At 48.5% G+C, this 27,951-nt stretch overlaps 2 protein-coding genes across 2 annotated transcripts in view; one reads left to right on the top strand and one right to left on the bottom strand.

Annotated features, from left to right (window-relative positions):
* The window catches only part of LOC143207601 (uncharacterized), a 717,548-nt gene that overhangs the window by 217,512 nt on the left and 472,085 nt on the right, over nucleotides 1-27,951 (bottom strand). The window lies entirely within an intron of this gene.
* Nucleotides 26,575-27,570, top strand: Sgf29 (SAGA-associated factor 29). The gene has a single exon (XM_076421272.1). It carries the CDS (start codon nucleotides 26,575-26,577, stop codon nucleotides 27,454-27,456), a length of 882 nt encoding a protein of 293 aa, XP_076277387.1. The 3' UTR covers nucleotides 27,457-27,570.

The raw sequence follows: 27,951 nt of genomic DNA, 5'->3' as shown, positions 1-27,951 counted from the left end.
ATGTACAGGTGCCATAAAGTTGACATGTCAATTTAAATTCGCAGCATACTACGTGCTTTATCTAATAGTCCTGGCCAGAGGTAGAAACGCTGTGCATACCTCCGGAAATTTATTGTGAAGCTTAAAGAACGCAATTTGTTAAATTCCCGGGGACTGGAATAGTTCTGATAGGAGATTTCGAGCGAGCACTTGTTGGAGCTGGAACACGGCTCGCAGATACCGGTGACAAATCGCGTGGACGATCACAAATTGTTTCAATGCCGGGTCTGTTGAACGGAACGAATCGATGCGGAACGCTACAACAATATCATGTATGTTTTCGCAGGTACTTATCGGTATAATATAAGCGGTTGGTTGGTATATAAGCCAGTGAAACGAAATAGGAATAATACGGGTCGAACAAGATCTCTCAATTCGTTTATCGATCCCCGTCTCGTATCTTTGATATCACCGTTGCGGCCTGTAACGAATGGCGCCTTCGCTAGGCGAGTACAGTACACCACGGTTAGCAAGCCGATTGAGGGACTTATCGGTTTCGCGGAACCGCCTTATCAATCATTTAACCGCGATCAGCCGGAACCCGAAACGTTCACGCGTTCCCATTACAACCGGCCGAATATACACATGGTCGTAGCGATCGGTGTTCCGCGATTAGGGTACAACGAGATTGTTCCCATCGTGACAAATTGTAAAGCGTATCGGGCTGAGTCTATTACCGATACACCGTGAATAAATCTTGACGAGCAGTTTTACGAACTTCAGTCGATTTGAGCTTGATCGCTCATAATAAATACGAATACAATGGTCGATAAGGCTAATAGATACTTCCTATCGATTTGAAAAGGCTTGTACCACTGATAGCAAGGTAAAGGAGTAAATTGCATAAGTGCACTACCAAAAATTACTAGTCTCTCAAGAGCCGTCAGGCTGGTCAAAGTTGCCGGGAGTTTCTAGGAGATTTCAGTGGGACCTTTGCAAATTCCTGGACTCCGATGGGGGACTGTAGTAAAGAATCTTTCCTCCGTCTCGTCTTCCTTCTTCCCTTTCCCTGGTCCCATCCTTGAATGTCCCCAGTTCATAGTCACTAGATCCGAATATGTCTTGATTTTGCTAGAACGAACAAAGCACCTGTTCCAGAAGGGGAACATGCTCGTAACTACACGACAGGCTCAACTCATTATCAGCTTCACGAAGATAAGGCATCAGCATAAAATGTTCACTGGAGCGCTTACGCTATCGATGCCCGATGCTCGCGCGTGCAGAACGCAAACGAGGAAGTGGTAATATCATGGTGAGAAAAGTAACCAGGGGTTTCGGGGATCGCGGGCACCGGCGAGGAAACGAAACCGTGCAAAACCATAGGATCGCTCCACGTGTGCTTTCCCACGTGCGCGTGTGATGCCGCGTGGTCGGCCACGTACGTGTACCAGGGAAGGAAAAAGAGGAAGGAGGACGGAACGAGCCAGCCACGGTCAGTGGTGTACGCGTCGAAGGCGAGAGGAAACGGAATGGCCGACAGAGGAAGGAACGATGAGACGGTGTGAGAACCAAGGCTCGTAGTGATTTCCATAGTTATTCGAGATAGCCGGTAGAAAGAAGCTCTTGCGGCTGGCCGGTCTTTCGACGGGCATCCTATCATTTCGTACTAAGCCGAGCTCACCCTCGCCCCGTGTGTTTACTTATAACGGAATGCCAGGACCTGTACGAATCTCACGACCCCGACCCGGCAAACCAACTTCACCGGAGTCGATCCAGCTGCGACGCGCGAATCCTCTCTATCTCCGTCTCCATCGATTTCTCAAAAACTTTTCGCCCTACCGGTCGCCCTCGAGTTTACAGCTTGCACTTTCAGAGCCGGAATTCTGCAGAACGAAAGGAGCTCAAGACGCAGCGACACAATTTCTACGATTTCCATTTTTCGAGATGGAATAAATCCGGAAGTTCAAGCACCGCAATTAGTTCTCCTTGGCGATCCCTGTATTTGCAATTCCGAGGTCCTCATTTCAATTTCTTGTTATTCCTAGAGAAACAGCAACTGTTTTGTGAAATGGCCGGAATATGTGGATATTCGTTCGAACAAAGGAAATATTATTTCAGACGAGAGAGTTCAACAAGAAGCATGGAACGGATCGAGGGTAAAAAGACGCGAGCAAATAACAAGAATAATTTCCACGCCGCGGAGTGTGGGAACGATTTAGATCTAGCTGTCGACCAGTCGCGGCACAAACGGATCGAAACAGCGACCGGGACGTTTCGCAATCTCAATTTGCACTGGCACAGCTGCAGCGATTTCTTTGAACGGAACATCTAAAGCACCTTTTTCCCCCCTTGTTTCGTCTGCTCGCGCGCGCAAAACCCGTCCAGTGGAATTATTTTAATGTTAGAGAAAGGGGAGCGAAAGCGGCAGTGAAAGTGCCGAGGAGGGCTTATGCAACGCGATAAACGATATTTTTCGCCTCTGTAAAACCTGGGATCTATGGTATTGTTCACCCGCTGATTTTACCGTAATGACATTTGATAGTTCGAAGGTTGAGTGCGTGAATTCGACGATGCTTTACACCCCATGGAAATTTTGTGGCAATTATTTACAAAAATCATGTAATAAAAGTAAATTCTTGACATCTCGCTAATCAGATGTATTTCGTGTTCTCATTACCCTTTGAATCGGCACATAGAGCTTAATCAGAAATTATCTTGGTAAAGCAATGGTTCATGGAAGGGAAGATGAGCCAATCAGGATGGCGGACCCGGACCGTCCATCATGTGAAAACGATTTAAACGTAGCGAGTGTCAGCCGGTAAATATTATAATTAAGACATCAAATGCGGGGAGATGTTCGGGCCCCGTAACAAGGGCCAGTCCGGAACACGGTCAGGAAGCGGCCGGTGGAATTATTGGCCAGCGGGACCCGCGAGGCGGCTAAATGGAGCAGCGATCCCGTGTCGCCAATAAAAAATTCATGATCTCGGCCCCGTGGGCCGGATCGGGAATGGTTTTGTCCGCTCGATTCGTTCCGTTTAAAGGAATTAACCCGTCCTTTGGCGATCAATAATTTGGCCGGCGATCGCCTACAGACGCGCCTTGCCTTTTGACCGAGGGCTGAAAACGAAGGGAGAAGAGATCGCTCGCCAAGACGCTGGCCAATTTGTGACCTGGTTATTTTCAATGAAGTCTGCAGTAGACGGTGATCGCGGGTTTGGAGGTGTTTTTAAAGGGCTAGTTAGCGCCGCGGCTCGTCCCAACGGCGAATAAATCGCGAACAAGCTGTGACAGCCGGTCTTTATTGTGATCGTAACTCGTGACCCGGCTTACGTTGCGCAACACCCGTGCAAACTGCACCGATGCCTCTCCGCTGTGTGTACCACCGGTGGATACAATGTCGATGCACGGTGGATCGAGCTTGTTTGTTGGGTACATATTGTGGGAAGAAAGCGGGGGAGCCGGATTAAAGGGAAAATGCGGAACGGGAATGCTGTGCCGCATCACGAGGAGGATCTAATTGATCTGATTGAACTATGACACCGCCGATAATCGGTATCTGCACAGAACTCCCTACAAAATCCGCGGAAAAATTCTATCTGTAAAATCTGATACAAAACCGAAGAGAAAACACTCTGAAAAATGAAAAAATGCTTCGAATTTATTCCTAAAAAGAAATGATTGGATTACGATCCAAGAATGGTTTGTACATATACATATATGATAACGTGCCCGTATGTTTCGTTCAAAAAACGGAGACAGAGGAAAGGATTGTAAGTTCGCGACAGCTCTTATGGAAATGTAATTACGAAGTTTGATTGGCTGGTCTCCGGAGGCGTCGTACGTGTCAGGCAACGGCGGCGCGGCGGCCACGTATCGAGTTCGCCAATAGAGTCCAAAGTATGCAAAGCAGCGATGCATCGGCGACACGTGATCGAAAGATCCATGTTGGAAAAATTCGGCGGCCCGGTAATAACGACGTTAACGAACACACACTCGGGCACACGCGCCGGTAACGGTTATTATCTGTTCCGATACTATTGCTTGCCTAGCGAGCCGGCGTTTTTAATCGTTAACACGACGGTACTTCTCAAAACTGGGAGCCTGTAATGAGTTTTTCCAACAGCATCGCTTCCCTCCGATCCTAACAAGGCTCTAACCGTAGCAGCATGAAAATAATTAAACGAGTTTCGACGAGCTTTTAACGACTGTGCCGAAACGCAACACGCATCGAGTCCATTGCCCCGTGAACTTCATTGTTCCCCGAGCAGCGGCGAGCAGACATCCCTTGCACTCGTGTGCTGCTCCAGGATTACCCTGTTCCCTGCCCGGTTCTGATTCCTGATTTAGTGGGGGATTGTATCACCTAGCTGCTCCCCCGTAACTCTAAATATAATTCATAATAACTTTATTGTTCCATGCGCGATGCTCGCCGGAATTCCGAGGAGTTGAAGCCACTCCGTTGGCGGGTTAGGAAAGCTACAATTTAACTCAGCGATTTTTAATGTTCTTATGTTGTATAGTTTCTTAAATAACAGATTCGTTATGTTCCTATTGGAATTAATTTTTAACACATTACCGACCGGTGATTATTGCATAATTTTGAAAAATCTATGGTACATGGCTAAACACTTTTTAATGGAACCTTCAATAGCAACAGTAATTTTCGTTGTGAACTAACAAGTCATCCTCAATAACGTCATCTAGCAGTTTCATTTAAGATTGCAATGTAAAAGAAAACTATGTTTTCTTTTGGTACAGCACAACGATTTCAAAGCCTATTAATAGGCTTTCGGTAGGTAAAGTATTAAGTTTCATAAAAGGTCCGAGTACGTAAATTGTACTATTTCTAGATATTTTCAAATATTGTCTCGAAAGATATATTTTTATGAAATTGTGGTTAGTAAATGAAGATGTGTGAATAAGTCAAATATAATAAAAATTACCGCTGCGTCTAAAGGGACTCGGAATCGGTCGTCTCGAGAATCCCCGAAGACGCTGGATTCCTGTAGAAGCGTAGCGCAGAATATTCGCGATACAAGCGAGGCTGGCACCGCAAAAAAGGTGGCCAAAAATCCTTCGTAACCCGGAGGTGCGCCCACGTTCCTCGAGAATGGCCGGTGCCGTTCAGCCTCGGCGTACCCGCACGCGGGTGTACGCGTACCACTCTTATCTCGATTATAGTCGAATGGAGTTCACTCGGGGGCCGAAATGCTTCCCGAAGTATTTCATTATCGAGATCGTACCACGGTGGGTAATAAAATTGGAAGGCACTTTCATCGTTGGGAGCGTGCGGGCTGTGTGCGCGCACACGCTCGGCCGTTCTTCTGCGGGTACGAGCATTGCGAGAGGATTGGGCCGCGACCGGCCACGAAATCGCCGCGGCTCATTTGAAATATTGACCGAGCATGGCTTTATGACGGTAAGTATCGTATACGAGCGAGAACGCGATTCTCGTCGGAGCGGCGCGTACACGGCGCGACGTGAAAGGAAGCGAGAGAGAGGTCTCGGAAGGAAGGTGATGAATGAGAAGAATGGTGGTGTTGGGGGATCGGAGAAGGCGACCAGTCGCGGGAAACGCGGAAAGGGAGGATGAAGTGCGCGGATGCGTCGATAAAAGAAGAAAGAAGAATTTATCATGGGGGAAGACGAAGTGGGCTGGAGCGGACTCGGCAGGCTCGATCATACGGACGCGATTACAGCTGCCTGGAGCCGATCGGGGCTTATTCGAGTAATCTGAAGCGGACCGGAGCGGGCTGGAAACGACCGGAGCGGGTTTCGGTGAGTTGGAGCGTGTTGGAGGGGGCTTTAGTGGGTTTGGAGTTTTGGAGCGAGCCGAGACGAGTTGGAGCGTGTTGCCGCGAACTGGAGCGGACTGAAGCGAGTTGAAGCGGCCTTGAAGTGGGTCGGCCGAGTCGCCGCTAGAGATCTCTGGTCTAGCAGATTTTCAAAAGGAAAATTGAAAAAAAGATACAAGAATCTACTCTGACATTTAAATTGATCTTTTGCCAGAGCAATTACAGACATTTTTGATTTTGCGAAGACGTATCCGTTTTCATGCCACTGTGGAATGGGAGGAGGGCAACCGAAGGGGCAAAGGGGGGTCAGGTGGACCTGGTATGGCGAACGGAGGTGCTGCACGGCCCACGCAAACCGGCCCCCGCTTTAAGACCCTCGGGGCAGCGTGCTTCCTCTTTCTCTCCCTTTCCCATCCTCTCTGTTCTCGTCCGTGGCGCAGCCATCTACCATCTTCGGGGCCCTGTAATGCCCTCGCGTTTACGAGTAAGCGGCCCATGCACATACACGTCCGCGTACCCACACGCGAGTCCTCACCGGTCCACCGACCCGAGAGTACGCGCACAACCGCCCGCAGACGCGTCTTCTTCGATCATATTCCTCCGTTGAGAATTATTGGCTCCGCCACGTATGGGGCTCTCGTTCGAAGAACGGCCGAGAGCTGAACGAAGCTCGATCGGGGATTTGTGACGAATGCGAGCGTTAATTCGTGTCCCGTTCCAGAGCCCTAGAGAGAGAGAGAGAGAGAGCAGCGTCGGGTATGCACGGTTGAATTACTTTCGAGCTCCCGCTCGCAATTTATAAGGATTACCTTTTTCCAAGGTGCTCGATCATTTTCGGAAATTGTAATCCCCTGTTTGTCGGCCACGCGCCGCCGTCCATTCATCGAGAAGTTCGCATAACATTCTTTTCCGTAGCATACAATGGTGCTCGGTTAAATTTACACGAATCAGCACCATCTTCTCTCGCACTTCATGGTCAATACCTTGAGCTCCGGCGAAAGCAACCTCAGTAGACAAGGATAAAGAAAGGAGACAAAAATGTGCTCCTCGTGAGATTTTAACTGTACCAGAACCAATGTAAATTTAACCGAACAAGCCTGTATTGTGTTCCGGGAATGCCGAAAAGAACGTCTTTCCAGCGCATAATCGTCACGCGCGCTTCGACCGTCGATGTTTACTCCTTGAAGCACTTGGACGCCGCATCCTACTTCGCGCAGGGCAAACAGTACTTCATGCACCAAGTGCAGCAAACCAGAACGCAATAATGAAGTCGTAACCGCCTAAGAGAGGCGTACGATGTAACGGTGACACGCTAATTAAAACTTTGCTACGTACCTAAAACTACTTCCATGGCGGCGGTCACATCAATTTACAAGCACGAACCACGGAGCCCGGCGAGCCTCGCTCGGCTCGGGGAAACTGCGCCCCCGCGTTGTTTTAGCGGCCCCATGTATCTCCCCTAATGACTGCGAATATGGCACTTAACATCACTTATACGACCAAGAGCGACGCGCCGGGCTGATTCTTGCGGATCGACGGCCCCAAGACCCCTGCATCGACCTGACGCGACGCGGGGACCTCCTTCGGGTTTATGTCACATCTCGAGAAACGCGTCTTGCGAAAGGGAATGACCAGAAGGGTCAATGAAAGCTTCGATACCTTATAACGTTAGGAATTTATATACTTATAAGCAATGTGTTCATAGATCGTACACAAAAATGGTCGAATAAAAATGTGAATAAGCCCAACCATCGTCATCAATGATATCCCTGAAGAACTTCCATATTCCAAGGTTAATATCCATACTCCGACGAAAGTATTTCAATTTCGCCGAGCCAGGAAGACTCTTCTCCGCGTCATCATTTTGAAGTGTCAGCGAACTTGCGCGAAACGTCCGCCGGCAGCGTTTCCTCCTAGCGCTAAAAAAGTTTCGCAGATGTTCTTGGCGGCGGAGTTACGTAAGCGTTGTAAAACAGTAGGTTCGTTCCACGGATTGCTAGACTTTGGTTATCGCGGCGGTTTATACGCGAGAGTTACGACAATCAATTTCCGCAAGAGGCTCGGCTGCGCCTTTCGCGGTTGAAACGGTCGGAGACGCGCGAGGGAGAAGAGAGTATTTATGGTAGGCGAAACGAGCGTGTCGTCGCGGAGGCTCTCCCCCGGATGCCACCCAGGAGATGGTCCGGGGATGAAACCAATTTTCGACGGTGTCTATATAAATCAGATCTTGTTACAAGCGCAGGTACCGTCAGCGGGTCGCGGCTCGAAACGTGTCCGTCTCTCCCTCTGCCCCGTGTACGGTCCGCTGCGACCAAGGGGGCCTCGGGAGCCCCTTACTTGCCGAATGGTCTTTTAAACCGAGTTAAAAAGGGGATCAATATTTATTAGACGGTTTCTAATGAAACATTTTAAATGCATGGAATTCACGGCTGCCCCCCTCCCCACCTCGAGTGCTTCGGCTATACACACCCTTCTTCGTCCGATCCCCTTTTGCCCGACGATTTCGCTCTCTTTTCCCTTTCCGTCCCCGTCCCGCCGCTGTTATCTCTCAGCTGGCCCCGACATTAAAAAGCTATGAATCGCTGCTCTGCCCCAACTCCCTCCCCTTCCTTTAGGCTATACAACTCGAATGTAACTCGGATGAGGGAACGATTTAACCAGGCTTGAATTTACGCGCCGCTAATAAAATTACGATTTCATTGGTGCCGATGGAAAAATTGATTTTACCGGCACCTACCGTTTAACCACCGTTTGGCCACCAAATAGATTTGCATGCAAGATCGGAAACGCTGAATTCATTGCGACATCGATTTGTCTAATTAGTCTCCTGTGATTTCCCCTCAAATCGTAGCACCGAAGTATTTCCATAAAAAGGTACGTTTATTTCTAGACGTGTCCATTACACATTGGTAGGTGAACTGCGGATCTCTATGCAAAATAAAAATTGTACGCATCCGTTGTAGAAAACTGGAGCTGCATACACATTCATTTCATGAGAATAGGGATTTCTAGAGAGGAAAAATTTGAAACCGTGGTGGTTGGAGTCGTGTGAAAATAGGGGTGTGCAAAAAGGAAAAGCGGTAAACTGTAACGTTGGAATCCACTGAAAACTTCAATGTTTCGAGCGGGCGGAAAGCTCATAATTTCCGGACCTGGATGTCAGGTGCGGTTCAGCTTATAAATAATCTTTGCCGAACACGTAATTCCGAGCTGAGTTCCCGGGGCACGCGGAGAGGGGAGGTAAAGGTGGAGCATTTAAACGAAGCTCGTTACATATATCCACGGCGTTAATAAAATGTCGCTACGGTTTTATGAGTTAAGAAGCACGGAATTCATGGGCGACGTGTAAACAGAGAAAATAGCGAGCGTTTTACGAGTGGCGCATTTTTCACGCGACAAGAAAACGACTCGTTACCTCTCTCCTTCCATCAGCTCGTTTACGCGTCGCGTAAAAAGCAGATTGGCCCGGAGAACGGCGCGGCGCGGCGCGGCGTCGCGTCGAGGCGGAAGGAACGCGGGGATATCAGCCGGAGCGCGGAGTAAAATGAACAATGCGCGGACTCTTAAGGGACCCTGGAACGAAAGCGGAACACCTCAGAATTTCCTCGTCGCGATTGCGTTCAGTCTAGCCTGCGTGAAGTGGACGAACTGTTCGCCAGCGTACGTTTTACGACAATGTCGAAATTATCTGTTTTCGTTGCAGCGTTGTCGTCGAATTGTTGCATTGCGCTTCATCTCGGTGCCTGTAGCTATGGAGAAACAGTCCGATTAGCAGGCTCGTCTCCTTAATCGGCCATAAACGCAGTTCGCCAGCGTCGTAAACGTGCGCGGGTACGCGGGACTCCGTTTGATTGCATCTGCCCGGGAATCCTCTAAATCCTCGTACAACGATCTCATTTCAAAGCCGATTACCTCGCGAGAGCCGCGACGCTGATAAGCGACAAATTAAAATGATTCGGTCGAACGTCCGAACCGGTGCGGGTCCGACTTGCGAGCCACAGTTACCCTGCCCGACCGGTACCCCGGGTACCCGGCATACCTGGCTGCGTGTCCGCCGAGTGAAAAACGGTACGTATTTCATCGGCGACTGACGCGGGTGAACTATAAACGCGCCAACGGACTTTGTTCTGCTCGGATGAACTTCTCCGGCGGGTAATTTCGCGGCCGGCAAATATGCCTGCAAAAACGGCCAAGGAATATAAAGCCGCCGAGTCAGCGTGTTTAACGATATCTCTCCTCGGTTTGCGCGCCGAGAGCTCGGGGAGAGCAGTCGCGTTCTCGCGATCGCTAATCCCGCGGTTTCGCGAAACGCGTATAAAATAGGGGATAACAGATTAGCGAGGTGCCGGCAACAATGACGGGTACGCGACGCCGTGTGAATGGGCTACCTTGATTCGTCGACCGTAAATTCCCGTCGGGCGTGACACGCGGTAAATGCGATATTTCACTCGACAAGTGTTCTCCCTCTCTCCCTCTTCTCTCTCGGTGCACTGATCTCCCGTTATCGCTTATCATTGACGTATTAATAAGATCCCACTATAACGTCTAAAGGTCCATCTACAATCTACACTATGTATTCATGTGTATACAACGGTCCGTGCCATATAGTGTAGATTGTAGATCGACGTTAATACGTTCACCAGCCGATACTTGGGCGTTCTGTTTTACGCTTCATAAACTTAACGCAGATCTCCCGTGAACCGGCCTGTCTGTAACAGTTAATTTCCAGTAGTAATTCGCGAGCCGGAAGATCTACGGGCTGAGGTTAAGGCCGATGGAAAAGAGGATATGTCCGGATAGACGGGAGATAGTGGTCCCTCGGTGGAGTAGATATCCAACCCGTAGCTGAATCCAGCCGGAAAGGACGACATCTTCCACTTTGGTACCTCGGTAAGTAACTAAGTATGTAACTAATCACGAGCACGCTGTGTTCTCTCTCTCTCTCTCTCTCTCTCTCTCTCTCTTGGTCTCTCTTTCTCGTTAACTACCAACCATCTTGCCCCCCTCTCTGGCCCGTCTCCTCGTTCCAGTTACGGAGATACCCGTTCCATCGGCTTACGTGCACCTGTGGATGTAGAGTAAGGGCCTGCCGTTCGATTAATCTCCGCTAATACCTACTTGCAACCTCCGCACGCCCCTTCAGCCGTTTCGGTTTCCCGGCTTCATTCGACCCTGTGTCGCCACTGCCTCCGCTCCGAAGTTAATTTAACCCCGGCGCGCCTTCTTCATCCGGCCGATCTATTGGTTACTAATGTCCGCCCGACACCGACTAAGATTGGTAATCATTTTCAGGGGCGGGTCGCTACCCCTGCCACCCGGCTACCGGAAAACGAATAACCCTTCAGCATCGATGTACGACCCCCTGCGAACTCTGAACGAAATTACGGAATCCTGGAGAAACTGTCGAGTTTGCGTATTATAAAGTGCCACTTTGGAAATGGCTTCTAAAGAATTTTAGTACTTGCATTTCTAGGCATAGTCCTGAACGAAATGTGGTTGCATTGATACCTTCGCGTCTCCTGACCCGTGCTTTCTTACTTCCGCGATATTGGAATGCGAATCGTGGCCTTGGTGAACAGCACACAGTACGAGTAATCTCGAGGGACACGGATCGATGGAAAGTCGAGTGTAATTGCCGGGATGGGTACCGCAGGGCGGTTGGTCCGCGACGTCGGAGCAGAAGTACAGTTTGCGCAAGCAGTGGAACCGCGAGCCGGGTGCATGTGTGCGAGAATTGCACGGCTCGCGACGAGACTCGCGTGTAGCTTTAGCGCGAGGGAAGCGAGATAACGGGGGGTCGCAGCGTGTAAACAGAGGTGCGCGCGAGCACGAGTGTTCCGCGACTGTTTATCCTGCGGTTCAGCCGTAAACCGGCATCCTAGCCGGTTATTATTCCCAAATTCATGAAGTGACTCGACCTTCGTCGCGGTTAGGGCACGCACCTGCGCAGCACACGGGTACGTGAAGCGCGCGTGCCGAGTGTACACGCGGCCGCTTATGTAGGCGTGTGCGCGCTTAGACCGCGCATTAACGAGGCGATAATTGACACCCGTGGAGGGTTTCGATTTGAGACCCGACGACACGGCGCGTGTTTGCTCTCCGTGAAGCGGCAGCGAGCGAGCTCTGGCAGCTCGGTTTAATTCGGAAGGAATGCTCGACGTGCCTGCGCGAAGTTGCGCGAGTAATTCGCTGTCGGGCGAATATTGCACAAAGCGGGCGGCCACGCTAATTATTCTTTAATAGGGGTGAAATGGCTTCAATGCCGTGTTGCATCACGGCGAACGCAAACAACGCGGCGCGCGGCTCGCCGAAATTGATAATTACAACGTGCGCAACCTGGGCCCGCGGACAAATTGATACTCGTCATAAATCGAGCGCGCGCGTCCCGCAAGATACTTGATCGCGATAAGTTTAATAACGGCCGGGCAACCTCCGGCTTTCCGTATTAATTCCGGTTAATCAATATACGAGCCGGTTACCGGCAACTATGTAGCAGCGGATACTTATCGAGCCCCGATTCCTGGTAGTAATCGACCGGACGGCGATCCCGTCGAGAGTCCGGGGAGGGCCAAGAATTCCGAAATCCACGATAAATCGGTGCACCCTCGATCGGATAAACGTCGCAGGTGCTCGCGCGGGGCCCCGAATGCGAGCAGGGGACGGCATTAATTGACAAGTGGCGTCAGCGAAACGGAAATTTGCGATAATGCAAATGCCGGGCGAGAGACAGCGATGAACACGGAAAGAGAAAGTGAGAGGAGGAGAGAAAAAGAGCGCAGAGTGCAGGATACGCGACGGTCTCGGGAACGGGCTGGAAAAAAGACGAACAATAAATGAATTCCGTGGGCAAGGAGGTTTTTATCGCGGCGGATACCCACGCTCGGTGCTTTGACTCGTTAGCAGTTAGCAATAACATTCGTTATTTTTATCATATCTCGGTGCCGTTCGCTTCGTGGCCTTTATTTGGAAAGGAACACGTTTTGGTACTCGAGTTTTAAGATACCACGAGATAGCCGCGCGTGTTGCCTCGGACTCTTATATTACAGTCACGATATTACCTTCTACAGGGTGGCTCGGCAACGGACGATCCAGTCCAGAGGCTAAACGAAATTCAATACGATCGGCCCACCCCCTCCCAGACTCTCTTCCGTTCCCATCGGCTTTTTATCCATTTAATAATCGTGCCGAACCTCGTGCTCCCGGGACAGAAGGAGGGGGAGAAACGTATTACGCAGAGGCGCACCGAGTCTGTATCTTCTCTCGCCGTTTAATATATTTATCTGCGATCTCTACGAGTCACCTAACGACGAGCAGATAATTACTCTTAAGAAATAAACACGTACCGCGCGCGCCCCGGACTGCCGGCGCTGACGTTCAATAAACGCTGTATCGAGATTAATTGCGTTTTCTCGCGAGCGACATCCTCGTCGTTCCCCGGTTGTCGGTCTTTTATTTTGCCTAAACAGGAACCGCAAGTAAAAACGAAAAAGAAATTCGTGTGGAGAGGGGACGATTTTCAGATCTCCCTTAACGGTGTCCGTCGCCACTCGGTTCCCCGTTCCTTTCTTAATCGACGATCGGACTCCGATGGCACCGTGCGGACGTATGTCGTACGAGATTCACACGTGTCGTCGCGCAGGAAAGCGCAGAGGAGTCGACGTTATCGTAGCGTTGACAACCTCTCAATTATAATTGAATGCGCCGCGGCGCGCTCTCCTTTATTTGCCTCGGGTGTATTCAAATTCGCGAGATAAACCTGGACAGCGTGCAAGCGGGTATCGTCCACGCCGAAGATGGGGGTCGCGCGACGAGGTGCCAAATCGTTTAATGGGACAACCTGTTAATAGGTAACATGTGTTACCCACACCACACGTTCGCCTTTCATATACATAACCAGTTGTGTCTCGCGGCTCTGCCGGCCCCGTCGAAATATGGACGCTCTGTGTGCGTTCCGGCGTTTCGAGCCATCTACTACGCCGATCCCTGACTATCTCCGTTGATACATCATCGGTCCGGACACCGCACCGAGAGAGGAACCAGACCCGCAAATTGGCCAGTCGCGAGAACGCTCGCCTAATCGCCTCGGACCCCGTTGTTAGCCGCGGACAATGTCTCGCTGCATTTACATTCGGCTAATTATTCTTTGAGCTCGATCGGCTGCCGGATTAAGCTAATTATGTCTCAAACATCGACGAGCGGCGGCGTCGCGACCAGGCGCAATCGCAGCAAATGAAATGTACACCGAACAACCGTGGATACGAGCGTCGGTGAAACGCGCCTCGCGTCTCGCTGACGCGTCGTCATTAATTAACGCTGTGACAAGTGGTTTCTGCCCGGTCCCGGTAACAATACGCGCACGCGTTCTCGCGCTGTTCAGGCCTCGTCTTTCTCTAATAGCTAAACGAACTGGCAGGTGGAGAAGCGGTTTAGAAGAAGCTGCACAGTCTGTTTCAATTAAGCGGGAAAGGAATAAAGTCTGAAATTGAAATTCTTAATGGAACTGGCGAGAGGACAAACTACTGTCTACTATTGTTTGTACTGTCTCTAAATCGTAATATCCGTCGTAAATTTACCCCTTGATGAGTGAGACACGATCTCTCAGACCACCTAGAAAATTTTGTACCAAGGAGAATGTGACTGCATTCGTTGCAAGTGAAACATTAGTGATCACGGCGAAGGAAATTATAAAAGTGATCGTAACAAATCAATATGATAAGGAGACAAACACTTGAATATTCAAACCTCTTCGAAGCTGAAACGTAATGGCCCGACAAGATAAGACGCAATAATCGACGCGTGGAAAGTACTACGTTTCCAGAAGCAGTGTCAGCTGTGACAAATCGGTAAAAACGATTAAAAATTAGAAAGCCGAAAAAAGTTGACAGGTTTTTCTGCGTTCACTGCCTTCACACATCGTTCAGCGATTAAGGGACAGGTCGATGTAACAGTAGGAGTGGCAATAACACCGGTGCGGTGCAGGCAAAGGCGGTTTTAGCGCGCCTGGCAAATCGATTGCGCGCAAATCAGACCGTATCACGGTGATCGTTAGCACCTCCACGTTCACCGATTCCCGTTCTTGTTCTTGAGACCTGGTCTCACGGGGAGAAGCATGCTATGGGTTACACACGTCGGTCCCGGTTTAATGCGAGTCGTAGGATATCGGGGTGGTACGATCGGTACCGCGCCTATAAGTCACAGAAAATCAGGCTCCCGTCGCGTCGTTCTAATAGAAAAATGCAAGCGTTATTGGTAGATATCTAGCGTGGCGGCGCGCTGACTGTGTCGAACGACACAGTGGTCATTTACATAACATAAAACTGGCGTAAGAGTACCAGCTCCTGAACGTACGTGTGTACGCACCTCCAGTCAGGGACGTATTGAATGATAGCGAGAGATTTCGAAAGAAGTTCCTCAAAATTCTACCGAGATCTCTGTGTTTGCAGATCATAGTTTCTCGTTTTAGCATAATGGAGAAGTGTCAAAAAGAATGAATTTTTGGGGAAGTACTCTAGTTACTCGGTTATTTCTACGTTTCGAGCATTTCTTATATTTACAGCGAAGTGAATTAGAAATGATAAAGGGTATACGGTTCTACAAAACTCGACAAGCAGCCTGTCTACGAACCTCAAGACGAAGTGGAAGCGTCGGAGTAACAGTAAGTATGTCACGAACCATCACAATATCCTCGGACTGAGCGAATAACTGCGTTTGAACCTAGACGCTCATTAAAGTCGCGCCAAAGCGGAAGAACAATATTATTGTATAATAACGAACGTATTGATCGATGACGTGTATGCATTCATAGCGAATGGTAACGAGGGCTTGATCGAACACGCACACGCACAAGAAAATTCAACGGTTGCCGTCTACCTGCCGAATGCTGGCGTATAATCGCGCCGGTAATTAACTCTAATTACATTGTTCAACAAAATCAATACACATTATTACGTGATTACGTAACAATAGCCGGTGGCCACAGAAATCGGGCAGATGTTACGGCCCTGGCGACGGCTGAGGCCGAAGAGAGTAGCGTTCCTGTCGTAGGTGCGCGCGACCCGGTGCGTACATCATGCAGGTAGGTGTGCGTGGCGAAGGAGGCCGCGTCAGGCACCTAGGTGGGGAGTCATAAATACCGTATTTATTGGGTTTGTAATTGTCGGTAATTAACATGCGCTCGCAGTGCATGCGGGACCCTTTCGCTTTCTTATTACCGTGTCGTGGCTCGTTACAGAAGAGCGAGTGCCTCCGCTTTGCATACGGGCATCTCAATACCAACGGCGCTTCCTTTCGACCGCCCCTTCCCCCGCACCCCGGCTCATTTTGCCACGGTTTTCTCGACCAACTTTACTATCTAATTCTATCGTTCTCCGTTCCTCCTCTTCCGTCTCCAGTCTCAAGATCTTCCCGATCGTCCTCGTCCCCTTTTCTTCTCCTTTTCTCACCCAGGATCCTCCCTCTCTCTCTCTCCTCTCTCCCCTTCGGGGTGGCATACGGCATCGATCGACTTATCGATACCCTCGATCGACGATCGGCACGTCGCTTAGGAGGCACCGCTAAGGTACATATATATGACTCCAGGAATTCCTGTAAACGAGCAGCGCATACTCGTACGCTGCCGGTTTACAATGCTATTTATCTCGCGTTCGCCGGGAACCCGAGTTTTCGTGTTTTTCGTTATACGCGCTCCTTGTACCCGCACTTGCGAAACTATCTTTCCGCTATAGGCACTATTCCACTCGCTATTCACTTGCAACGACTCATCCGCTACGCTCTTAGCAGCAATCCAATTTTTAAGCAGTTGTCCCTCTTTGCTTCTCAATTTATCGCTTTTTCTCTGCAAACAATGCTATACTGAATTTCATGTATTTCTTTAAAATATAAGATTATGAAACAAACAGGGCAATTCTCCGCTCTCTTTTGCTTTCAGGTTGGTGTTTTCGTAAGTTCGATGAACATCGTTAACTCGCCCCGAGATTTCCGGGCCGAGTTTTCCGACGGGGCAGCCTCCTCCGCTTTGTTTCGTCGGAACGTATCTCCGGGTAACTACTTCCATCGATCGTTCCCGATTCCGGAAAAGTACGTAAGTTTCCACGGCTACGACCATTTATAACCGGAAGCCGCGAATTTAAAGTTCCATTGCCATCGGTTCGGGATTCGATTTCAACTTGGCTCGTATAAATCCTCCGCTAAGTGGAGAACGGTGATCTTAGTTAGGAAGATGAGATCCGCGTGTACTCGAGAATTTTTTCGATCGTCTCTCTCTCTCTTCTGTCTTGTTTAATCGACGGAACACTGCAACCCCCTTCCGCCCCCGAGTCCTCTACCGTCGTCTTTTCCGCGCGAGATACAGAATCTCCTCTCTTATCCACGGAGCATGCGAGAGAACCCAGGCCACGGCATATCGAACCCGTTAAGCCCCTCTTTGCAGAAAAAGAGAACGACCCGGCGAAAGTGCATCTGACCGCAGATAAAGCCGGCGTACCCGTGTACCGTACTGTGTCGCCTTTCTCAGCTCGCCCGCTCCTTTTATCGTCTTCGACAGAGTTATTTAGGTAAAGAAATCCGGGCCGCATTTTCTTTGACGTGTGGCACCTGCAGTCACCTCCCTAGAAACACGGTTTCATCTCCCGCGAGACTGAGAGAGGAACCATCACCCCGAAAAATGAAACAATGTATCGTTCGTATTCGTGTTCCAATATATTCAATCGAACAATAATCAATTTTAAAATGTCTTATAAAATTTCATTCCTCATTATACTGACCCTATTTTCTAAAATCGATTAGGATCAGACGATCTCCGGTGGAGAACACGCGAAAGCCGTGTATTTTTGGAGCACCCTTGAACCTCGAGGAGCGAAATTGGAAAGCATTTAGAACGCTGGAGGACACCACCCCAGTGCGAGCAGGCTTTTAACAGGGTCGTGTCTGAATGATTAAAGCAAACCAAGGGGGCCAAGGTATCGCGGATCGACCCTGATTGTCGGCCGAGCCTAGGTTTAACATCGGATCCACGGAAAAGCTTACAACGCCGGGATGATAGAGCGAGCGGGTTCAACGTGACGAGGGGATCGTACCAATTTGTAGTTCGATGTCTCGAGGTCTTTCCCGGTGTCTCGATAGGGCTGACTGGCAGACAAGCGCGACAGCCTCGATCCTGGTGTGTAAGCAAGCGAAACGAGCGGCTAAATAAAGGGGGTGGACGACGATGCTCTATTCGGTTCGAGAAGCCGGATTTCGAAAGGGGTGAGATATCCATTGGTTTCTGGTCGTGGGTAGAGGGAGACAGAGAGGTAAATCGATGTTAGCCGTTTGCATTTATTATTAATACACTTGCCGACCTTTCGCTAGACCGAACCTGTCAGCCTGACTGCCGTTTCGACCCCTCTCTTTTCGACCCTCTTCGCCTGTCGCCGCCCCCGGACGTTTCGGACGGACACGTACAGAGGCTCCTCTTTCCCTTCTTTCCCCCCCCCCCCTAGTGGCCCCGGTGTCAATCTGCGGAGTAGGTGGGCGGCATCGGCCGACTCGGGGAAAAGCACTTTAATTATTTAAATGGAGCTAAATCGTGCCGTCTCGACCGAAATAATCTCGCTTCCCTAATGTATCGCGTTTTCGCGTTTGTTCATCTTCCGCCGGGCGAAGTCACGCGCCGCGCCACCGCGTTGTTTGAAATTTAAGAAGAATAGAGCCTCCGCGGACACTCCATTCAGCGAATTAAATTAAAATCCGCGCCATTCGGACGGCCTTAATGAACTGTCTGGAGAGGGGCATATATCCGTTTGCACGCGAACGCGTACCGCGTGTACACAGACGGCACGTCGCGCGGTGTGTCTGTAAATGAAAGAAATAAAACGAGAACGCCGGAGTCGAGTCGCCGCATAAATTGAAGTCTGAAATTCTCATTTGCGCGATCACCTCGCTACTTTTCCCCCCATTACATTACCCCCAATATTTATAAGCTCCGAAGGGATTGACGCGGGCTATCACATTCGAAGGTAAAAGCCGCGCGGCGGCGGTTTTCGCTATCGACTCGCTCGCCCCGACTCACCTGCCCACTGTTTGCTGAAATAATAACGAACCGACGCGATGGCTACCCTGGAAATTCGATAATGCCTTTCGTAGAAACTCCCTTGCGTAAATACGAGTCGCTGCGGCTGGCCAACCCCCGTCGCGGACCCCCTGACGCACCAAATACACGTGTAACGCTCGGATATCGATTCCGATGCACGACGAGAAGAACTTCCAAGATAATTGAGATATCTGGACAATAGAAAAATCGCGAATTGAATCGAGCAACTTGAATCAAACAAATTTCGTCCTTGTATAAAGACACTTTTGCGAGCGCCATTGTTCGAGTGACGAAGACAAATCATTTCCCCGGTGGTCCCTCCAAAAATTGATCATCAGTCAGCATTGACGTTGGGACAAAATCGATCCAATCGTGCTAATGCCTGTTTCTCCGAGAAACCTCAGACGTCTCGGTGACGAATAAAGGACGTATCCTGGCGAGTCACACCTTCGTGCGGTCCTTATCGTAAATCAAACGTCACCAGAATCCTGGGAATCCTTGTCACGGGCGATTCCATCTCGTTTTTCTTTCTGCTACCGCCCCGGCGCACTCTCGGATATGATAAACCTCTGCTTTTATCTTATCGGGGCACGTGTGCCGGATTGCATAAAAGGAAATATTTCATTTGGAACGTGCTTCCTGCTCCACAGTGTCCTTTACGCTGGTTGAGAGGGAATGAAGGTGGCGCGGATGAAGGTCTGAAAGTCGGGATACGTTTATGATAATTCTGGCTCTTTCTTCGCACGGCGAAAGACACGGAAAAATCAGTTTAATTTCATTCGCGTCTCTCGATCTCTATAAGCTCGACTGCGCGACGACGAAACGGAATCGCTTTGCACGAAGGGACTGTCTCGATTCTGAGCGGTGAACTATTCTCCGCTATATTCCCCGATAAAAATATAAATCCGCTCGGCTCGGCACGCGCGCGCGCGCGCTCGCTTGCTCCGTTTTGATCGCGCCTCCGTTTATTGCGCAACGAATCGCGCCGGATCGGGAGTAAGATATTCCAGACGGACGATAATACGGGCCGATATCGCGAATGGTAATTTGCTCGATCTCAGACAGCACGCGGACAACCGCCGACTTATTCCAGATACACGCGTCCGTTTTCTAACGTCTAGCCGATGAAAGACTCGATAACCCGAAGAAAAACAGACATGTGCTCAGATCCTTCGCCGACGAGATTTCAGCCTCGCGAATTCAATTTTCCAGTGACTTCTTAATACTCCACCGGAACAAATGTACTCGGCGTGTTCTTACAACGTGTTAGCGTGCGCTCGCGAGCATTATTAATTTCACATCGGCGAACGGTTTCTCGTCGAAAATCCGTTTCGCTAGATCGGAGATAACGAGGGGGGAGAATCGTGCTGCTTCGAATGCTAATTTTCTGACCTTTTACACGTATAGCACGCTGATCGCGGAAAGCTCTCTCGCCTGCTCTCGGCTCTCGGTGTTTGACAAACGACCCCGATCGCAAAACAAAAGAGAAAACACGACGATCACGACGCCTCGCGTCGATTCCACCGATCGAAACGACGCGACGGCCGCCGTGCCAGATTTACGAGCTGGATTCCCCGCGATTTCGTTCTTCCTGCCCTACTGCTAGGCATAGTCACCGATACGGCAGACGGCAACAACGTACCCTGCGTTTGACAGTTCTATTCTGCGACTCGCCAGGGATTTGTTTCAATCATCGTTTCATACTGCATCCGCCACGCCGGATTAACGGCTGCAACAGGTCGTTAAGTCGCGGAACGCGGACGTTAGGTGGAAATCGAGTTTGCGGATCGATTGTTTGACGTTGGTTCACGCGAGGCACTAGACCCTTTCTATTTCATTTTACCATCTATTTTGTCACGTCTTCTACGAGATGGTTAATCAAAGCAGAGTGTAATGGAGGTCTCGTTGCGAAAGTAATTGTATTTAATCAATTGAAGGACAGGAAAAAGTGCATTAATATTAATTGTGTATAACAAGCTGTATACCAGAGATTCTGCACAGTCTAATACCTCCACCTGCACGAAAATAATCACAGCTTCGATAATATTCTAACAATGTTACAGCTTTGCTTCGTTACCCACAAGAATGTTATAGAAGACAACAAAACTAACAACTAGGTCTAAACTACGAATGATGGATGAACGTACAAGCAAGTTTCAAACATGACACCATGTGGAATAATGAAACTGATTAGCGGTAAGCAAAGTCGTCGATGGTTGCCTCTCAATGTAAGAATAACATATCTTTTCTTGAGCACAGCTGTTTCCCATGAGATATTAAATGGTACTCTTGTAATCCGTCGTGTATCCTTTGCAACGCGGGTCCCGTTCAACGAGGATCGCAACAATCGACAATCTGCGAAATTTAGCGGGGCCTCTTTGATGCAGCCGTTCGTTCTGTTGCGTCTGTCGGTTCCCGCAGCATTAACGTTTACAATGTTTATTGCAACACTGTGCGTTGCACAAGAGACACGGACGCGCACACCGTCTTGAATTCTGTACACCGGGAGGGCACGTCTAATCTCGCGGGCCTCGTCGTATACATACATCTCCGCGGCACGTGCAATTAGCGTACATTCGTACATACACGTGTATTATCAACGACCATCGCCCCTGTCATTTCGTTTTCTAAGCATTGATTTATTACCGCACAGTGGCAGGATAATTATTGACCGTTCCACCGGTACACGAGGCCTCGGCGAATCGTTTTCCCTTGCAACATCCAAGCTGATAACAACCCTGCCCCGCCGCTCTCGGTTTTGCATATAATACTGAGAAATTCATTTGTCTCGTAATATGATTCATAGTTCCTCCGTGTAATGCCATTGAATCGCGGTGTACATGATAATTAGACATCAATGGGCCGCGCGCACTACGGCCGATTAACAATTCAAATCAGCGAGACGTTCTTACGGCTTACTTTGCATCAATTAGGCATAAAATATTGTTCTAATGGGCGGACCACCGTGCATACCCTGCAACATTGCAATGAATACGATCGCAGATACCTTGCAAAGTGGCTCGTGTGGTACTCCCTTAATGACTGTACCGCGAATCTTAAATCTGGCTCGAAAAAGTTTTTGGAAAACGAAAGAAGGTCAACAGCTCCTTACAGTACTCAACTGTTTTTAAAAAAAATCATATACATAGAATGGAATTATTCTAGGTCGGAAGAAATGTGTAATTTTCAAGGGGTTAATTGTGGAAATTGTTGAGAAAATTGAAACTTTACACGTACACCTTTACTAGTAGGCGTTCAATATGTTTCGTGACTTGTTTTAAGGGAAAGAACAGTGATTATCGAAGCTGGTACGTTAATAATATGGATTGTAGGGACGATAGAATGGGTGAAATTCGTTGGCGACCGCTTCATCGAAATTCTCGTGGTTCGTTTCGTCCGTGAAGTAGTCGCAGGACGCCGCCGGTATGAAAATCAAATCCTTTTCGCGCGACAGCCGGGCGAGGCCCAGAATGGGCCATTAAAACGTATTACGGAAGGCGACGAGCTTAGCAGTCACAATCCGCGATATTACGTACACTCGTACGTGCGTTTTCGAGGCGCGAAACAAGGCGTCTAACGAGGCGTAAGGAGATGTCGGGCCCCGGGGTAGAAGCGCGTACAATGCCATTCACATCGCCCGGGTTCTGTCTGCTCGCGATATTCATCTGGAGTACAGGTATCGACCAACAGACGTTACGGAGAATCGTTGCTAAATAAAACGCGGCTTAAAGGACACAATTGTCCTTCGTATTTTAATGTAAACCGTTCTTGCAAATTTTTATATATTACATTTCCTTGTACGATTTTCAAAAGCGTTGTTGAAATTTCGATCCATTCTTATTGCTTTGAGTTGGCCAAAAAATCACAAGACTAATTTCATTTTTCATTGCAAATAAGATTCCAGTACCTATTTATTTGTCTACATGATTTTAGCGATTTGCCAGAAAGTATGAAGAAAGCATTTGAACCTAACACTGTATGAAAGCCACACACAGTAAAGACTACCAGGCAGTCTATATACAATTATCCTCGACTGTCTAATGAAAGAGCACAACTTAAATGAAAAATCGAAACTAATGAAAGAGCACGTTCTTTCAGCAAAAAGTCTAAACGGAATCAACCTGCAGCGTGAATTCCATCGTCCGTCTAAAATGTCCAAGTATCGACAAACGAATGAACCGATCGAGAGTCTAAAGTGCATTACCGATGCCCATTTAGTGCAGACAATTTAGCGCAAAGTGCAACGAACTCGGCCGGCGGGAATTCTCTTGGAAAGCTGAACTTTGGTGAAATAAGAATGCCGGCGATCCGTGCATATCGAGACTGTAGCATTGTTCGCTTGGGAACAGGTTGAATCGGCTGCGATTCCATGCTGGCGCGCGTGTGCGATGGCCACGTACGCGCCGGTGGCACGCGTGACACGCATCTCATTGCGAATAGGTCACGGAGTTCGTAAGAAAGCCGGGGCCCGGTTCGCGCTTATGTACGTTTATGGTGCGTGCACGGTGGAACGCGGCTCGGCGATGCTTCACCGCGTCCATGGGATTCTCTCTCTCCGGGATATGGTGGCCGGGTCGCGTTACGGCATTTCACGTCGCCTATCGGTGCCGTTTTGCGCGATGCACCGACCGATGCAACCCAGCGTGGCTCGGCTGTTAGGCGATGATGCACGGCACCTCTGATGTACGATCGGACTCGAGGTGAGGCGGTACATCATCCGGCACCTAACAAGAACGATAGAGAGCTTTTCCGCGCTCGGTGATTTATACGAGTCGCCGCAACCACGGGTGTCCGTGCCGTGTAATTTACCAACGAATTGATTATTCTTCGCGCCGGCTATCGACATCTCCGCTCCACTCCGCTCCGCTTCGTTCCGCGGCGCGGCGGCGCTGGATTACCAAGCGAGAGCGGGTCCGTTGCCTTCGACCCCCGTCCAATCGTGATTCCGTTCATTACCATGGTCGGACGAACAGCAAAGCCCCCGACCCCCATTATTTTCATTTCACGAGTTCCGATGGCTCGCCGTGCCTGTCGGATCCAAATGTTTTATTAACTGTAAAATATCGTCGTCGACCGATCGAATAAAACGTCACGCTGCATAGACGAAACTTTCGAACACTCGATGTAAACGCAACTTTACCAGAATCGGTTAAGATTGCGCGAATTTTATTCATTTTTTCTTTATACTTATTCAAATGATTCTAACAGGAACTCCACTTTCAGTTAAGTTCTGTTTCTCACAACTGACATGGACAAATTTTATTTTCCATCAAGATTTGCAGTCTAGTAGTCAATCTATTCTATCCGATAAACTATTATTCGAGGCAAACTAAGCTCTCACGAAAGTGTCAGGAGACTTAACAGGATGGTAATACCTTTTTTTTAGAGCGATTAAAGTGTTCCCCGGCAGCGTGAGCTCTGAGCAGATTATTGCAGAAACTTATCAGTCTACGATTTCAAAGAACTCGCGCTCTGCGCCCCCTGAGTAAAACAGCCCCTCTCTATATGAAAAGTAGACGGTGTAAAGTCGGTGTAGGACGGTTTCAAAGCGAGTCTACGTGAAATATGCAAAAATATTGCAATTTCTCTGGCGGAGTTGCAACTTCAAAGAGCTGCAGCATTGTTAGGATCCGTTTCCACGTTTTTTTGGTGCCCCTTTACGATGACACCCCTTTTGCAACGATGTGTTGCTACAATACAAATCCGCTTAGACTACGCTTCTCCATTGACTTTGTACGTTAACATATTGTACGAGTTCAACTTGCAGGTAAGATTATTTTCGTCTTTTTCTTTGCATAATTTTGTGGTATAAAGATACACACCAAAAGATTGAAATCCCCGGAAATCCCCATTTCTTGTTTAATTTTATATCTATACCTTATTACATCGGGAACGTAAGTATAACTTTCCAAAGCTTAAAGTATAAGGATTTCTCAAACTTCAGTGTTGGGCAATAAATCAATTTATTTAAATAAATAATTATTTAAATAACAAGTTATTTGTTATTTGGATATTCAAATAAAACGCAAAAATAATTATCTATTATTTGAGCAAGTCTAAATGAATTTATTTAAAATAATAAAGTTAATGGTTATTTACAAATATGTATAATTTGCAATTATTATTTGTATTAGCAAATCATAAATTAAATTGTATTTTCATTCATTAATCCGCCCTCCGGACGAGCCCGACCACTGGCGGTATACCTGAAATGAAAAGGTTGCTATAGCAGAAAAAAAACACGCACGGATCAGCTCGACAGATGGACAACACGTGCGACAGACCCAAGCAAATTGGTACAAAAAAAATAGTTTTGTCTACGTAAATATTATACATACGGGTAATCACGTTATTCATTTCGCCACGTGTTCATTGTATACAAATACAAAATACGAGAAATAAGAGAAGACCAAAAACTATTTAATTGATTTCCACCTCAGTCCAAATAATAAATAATCTTTTACTTGCAAATAAGAAATAATAAATACACATATTGAATAAAACTTTTAGTTATTATTTGCAATTAAAATCACACGTTTATTTATGATTTAAAATAAAATTTGCCCGACACTGTCAAATTTATTGATCGTCGCAGACCGATTATTCTGTTAACAATAAGGGGTTAAAGGATTAGCATTGCGATGGACAAAACTATTGCGGCAGAGTTAGTTGAAGCGTTTGCCAGCAGATGGCAGCATCGCCTTGACGCTGGCTGTTTCATGACGCGGTAGTGGGAGAAGTAGTATGGCGCAGAATCGCATGCACAGTCGATTGCACGACGTTGAGATGGTTTAGTGCCGCCTGTAACTTCGTGTTAGAAAGGTGAGCATTGAATGGTCATCGTCGACGAATTGGAGCCCGATTTCGTCTGTACAGAATGAGGTATGTTCCGTTTCCAAAGCACTTTGATACGTCTTCTCTCGCGAACATGATTTTATTGATCCGGGACCTCGTTTGTGAACCGGTTTCGTGCCACTTACGCCCGCTGGTGGTCGTTCGTTCTCTACGGTTATTTGTGGTCACGTGTAAACCTCGACTAGACTCGTACACAAACGCTAAACAACAATGTTGTCATGTGATTTTATACGGGAGACCATATACTTTTTACTAGATTTACGACATTACAATAACATAGTTCCTTGTGGCTGTGCATGTTTAGTTTTCGACTGTGACTCTGTGGGTCGTGCGTTCAAATCTGGCGGCAGACGATAATTTTTTTTCTCACTTTTCTTTTGGGTACTCGTTCCTTTCGAGGTGATAAAGTTTTCAGAATATTTGAACGTTGAATCATTGGAACATTGAAATCAATTTTGATCTTGATTTAAAGCATGTAGACAATATACTCGGGGCACGCTACTTATTTTATGCTAGCGATGGAGCTTTTCATTTTAGTCCTGGAAATAGTAATAAGTTGTAACTTATCAACTCGCGCGCGCGAACAAAAATTTCGTGTTTACATTTTTCTGTTGACCATTTTCTTTGAATTTAAACATTTAGGAATGTGAAATATATATTCGAGAATTTGAATAAATTGCAATTGATCTACTCGGAACACCCTATCCACTTGATCCTAATGTAGTAAAGCATTTTATCCTGATGCAGTAATTTAAGAGCCCGACGCATTTCTATCCATAGAAAATACACCTGGAGACACGAGGAAGGGATGAAAACGTAGCGAAGGCTATCAGCCACGAAGAGGAACCAGCCTAATCAAGCGTCACCGTCAAGATGCCGTTCACGGCGGACGCCGCGGCGAGCCAGATCCAGGAACGTCTGAAGAACCTGTATCAGCTGGTGCACGAGATCGAGTCGCAGCGGGTTCGGTCGGAGCACAATTTGAACAACATCATCAAGACCTACGACAAGGTGACACCGGAGGACAAGGTATCCCCCTACTACCAGCAGAAGCTGAAGAACTTGTACAGCGCGGCGGTGGGCGATGCGCAGCAGGAGGAGGAGATCCTGCGGAAGGCGTTGGGGAAGATCAATGAAATCCGCGCGATCAGGAACGAGCGACGAATACAGGCTCGTAACGCGGGTAACAAAGAGACGATTAGAAGGGGTGCCTTGATGAAGATGCTGTCGAGCACCGCTCAGACCCTGCCCCTGTACGTGGGGAAGACACCGGGTGCAAAACCGCCACCCCTTTGCGGAGCAATTGCTGCAGAGCCAACGTACATTGCGAAGATGGGCGACATGGTGGCAGCCCTGGTGAAGGGCTCCGAGGAAGAGGAGAACTGGATCCTGGCGGAGGTAGTCCAGTTCAATCCGACCACGAACAAGTACGAAGTAGACGACATTGACGAGGAGCAAAAAGACAGGCACACTCTGTCCAGAAGAAGAGTGGTGCCTCTACCATTGATGAGGGCCAACCCAGAGACCGATCCCCACGCCCTCTTCCCGAAAGGGTCCATCGTGATGGCGCTGTACCCTCAAACGACCTGTTTCTACAAGGCCGTGGTGAACCAGCTGCCTACCACCGCCACCGAAGAGTACGAAGTCCTCTTCGAAGATGCAACCTACGCGGACGGCTACTCCCCGCCGTTGAACGTCGCTCAACGTTACGTCATCTCCATCAAGGAAAGCAAGAAGAATAAGAGCCAGTGCTGAGCGACTCTCCGTTTCAGTATTATTACCCTGACTCACGCGCACGTTACTGGTAGTACCTTTCGTTTTTATACCACGGATGTCTATTGGAAATAAAGTTCATTATCTTAACCGGAAGCACGGCCCCACCAGATCCCGAACCACCATTACACCCGATCCTGGAACGAGGCGTGGAGATCCCTATGGTAATTATTTTGCCGCCACGTATAGATGTTTCCTTTTTTTTGCCGAAAACCAGCACGGTTTGTCGTTAAGGTCTCGGGGAAATGAGCACGTACCGACAGTTAGGCCCCTATTTCCGCGTACTCTTCCTCCTCGGGGGTAATTGGCGTACATTATACGACGATAATAGCGGCAGCCTTATACACGCGGGTGGACCTTAACCTGGACTTCGCCTGACCTTTCGTGGAATCGGTTCTCCGTGACTGTCCGGCCGAGCAATTTCCTCCTGTACAGAATAAATCTTCTCCAAGCTAGTACGACGAAGACATGGGCTAT

This window comes from Lasioglossum baleicum, chromosome 3 (assembly GCF_051020765.1).
Source record: "Lasioglossum baleicum chromosome 3, iyLasBale1, whole genome shotgun sequence".
NCBI classification, from domain to species: domain Eukaryota; kingdom Metazoa; phylum Arthropoda; class Insecta; order Hymenoptera; family Halictidae; genus Lasioglossum; species Lasioglossum baleicum.
This window is presented reverse-complemented; position numbering and strand designations above follow the sequence as displayed.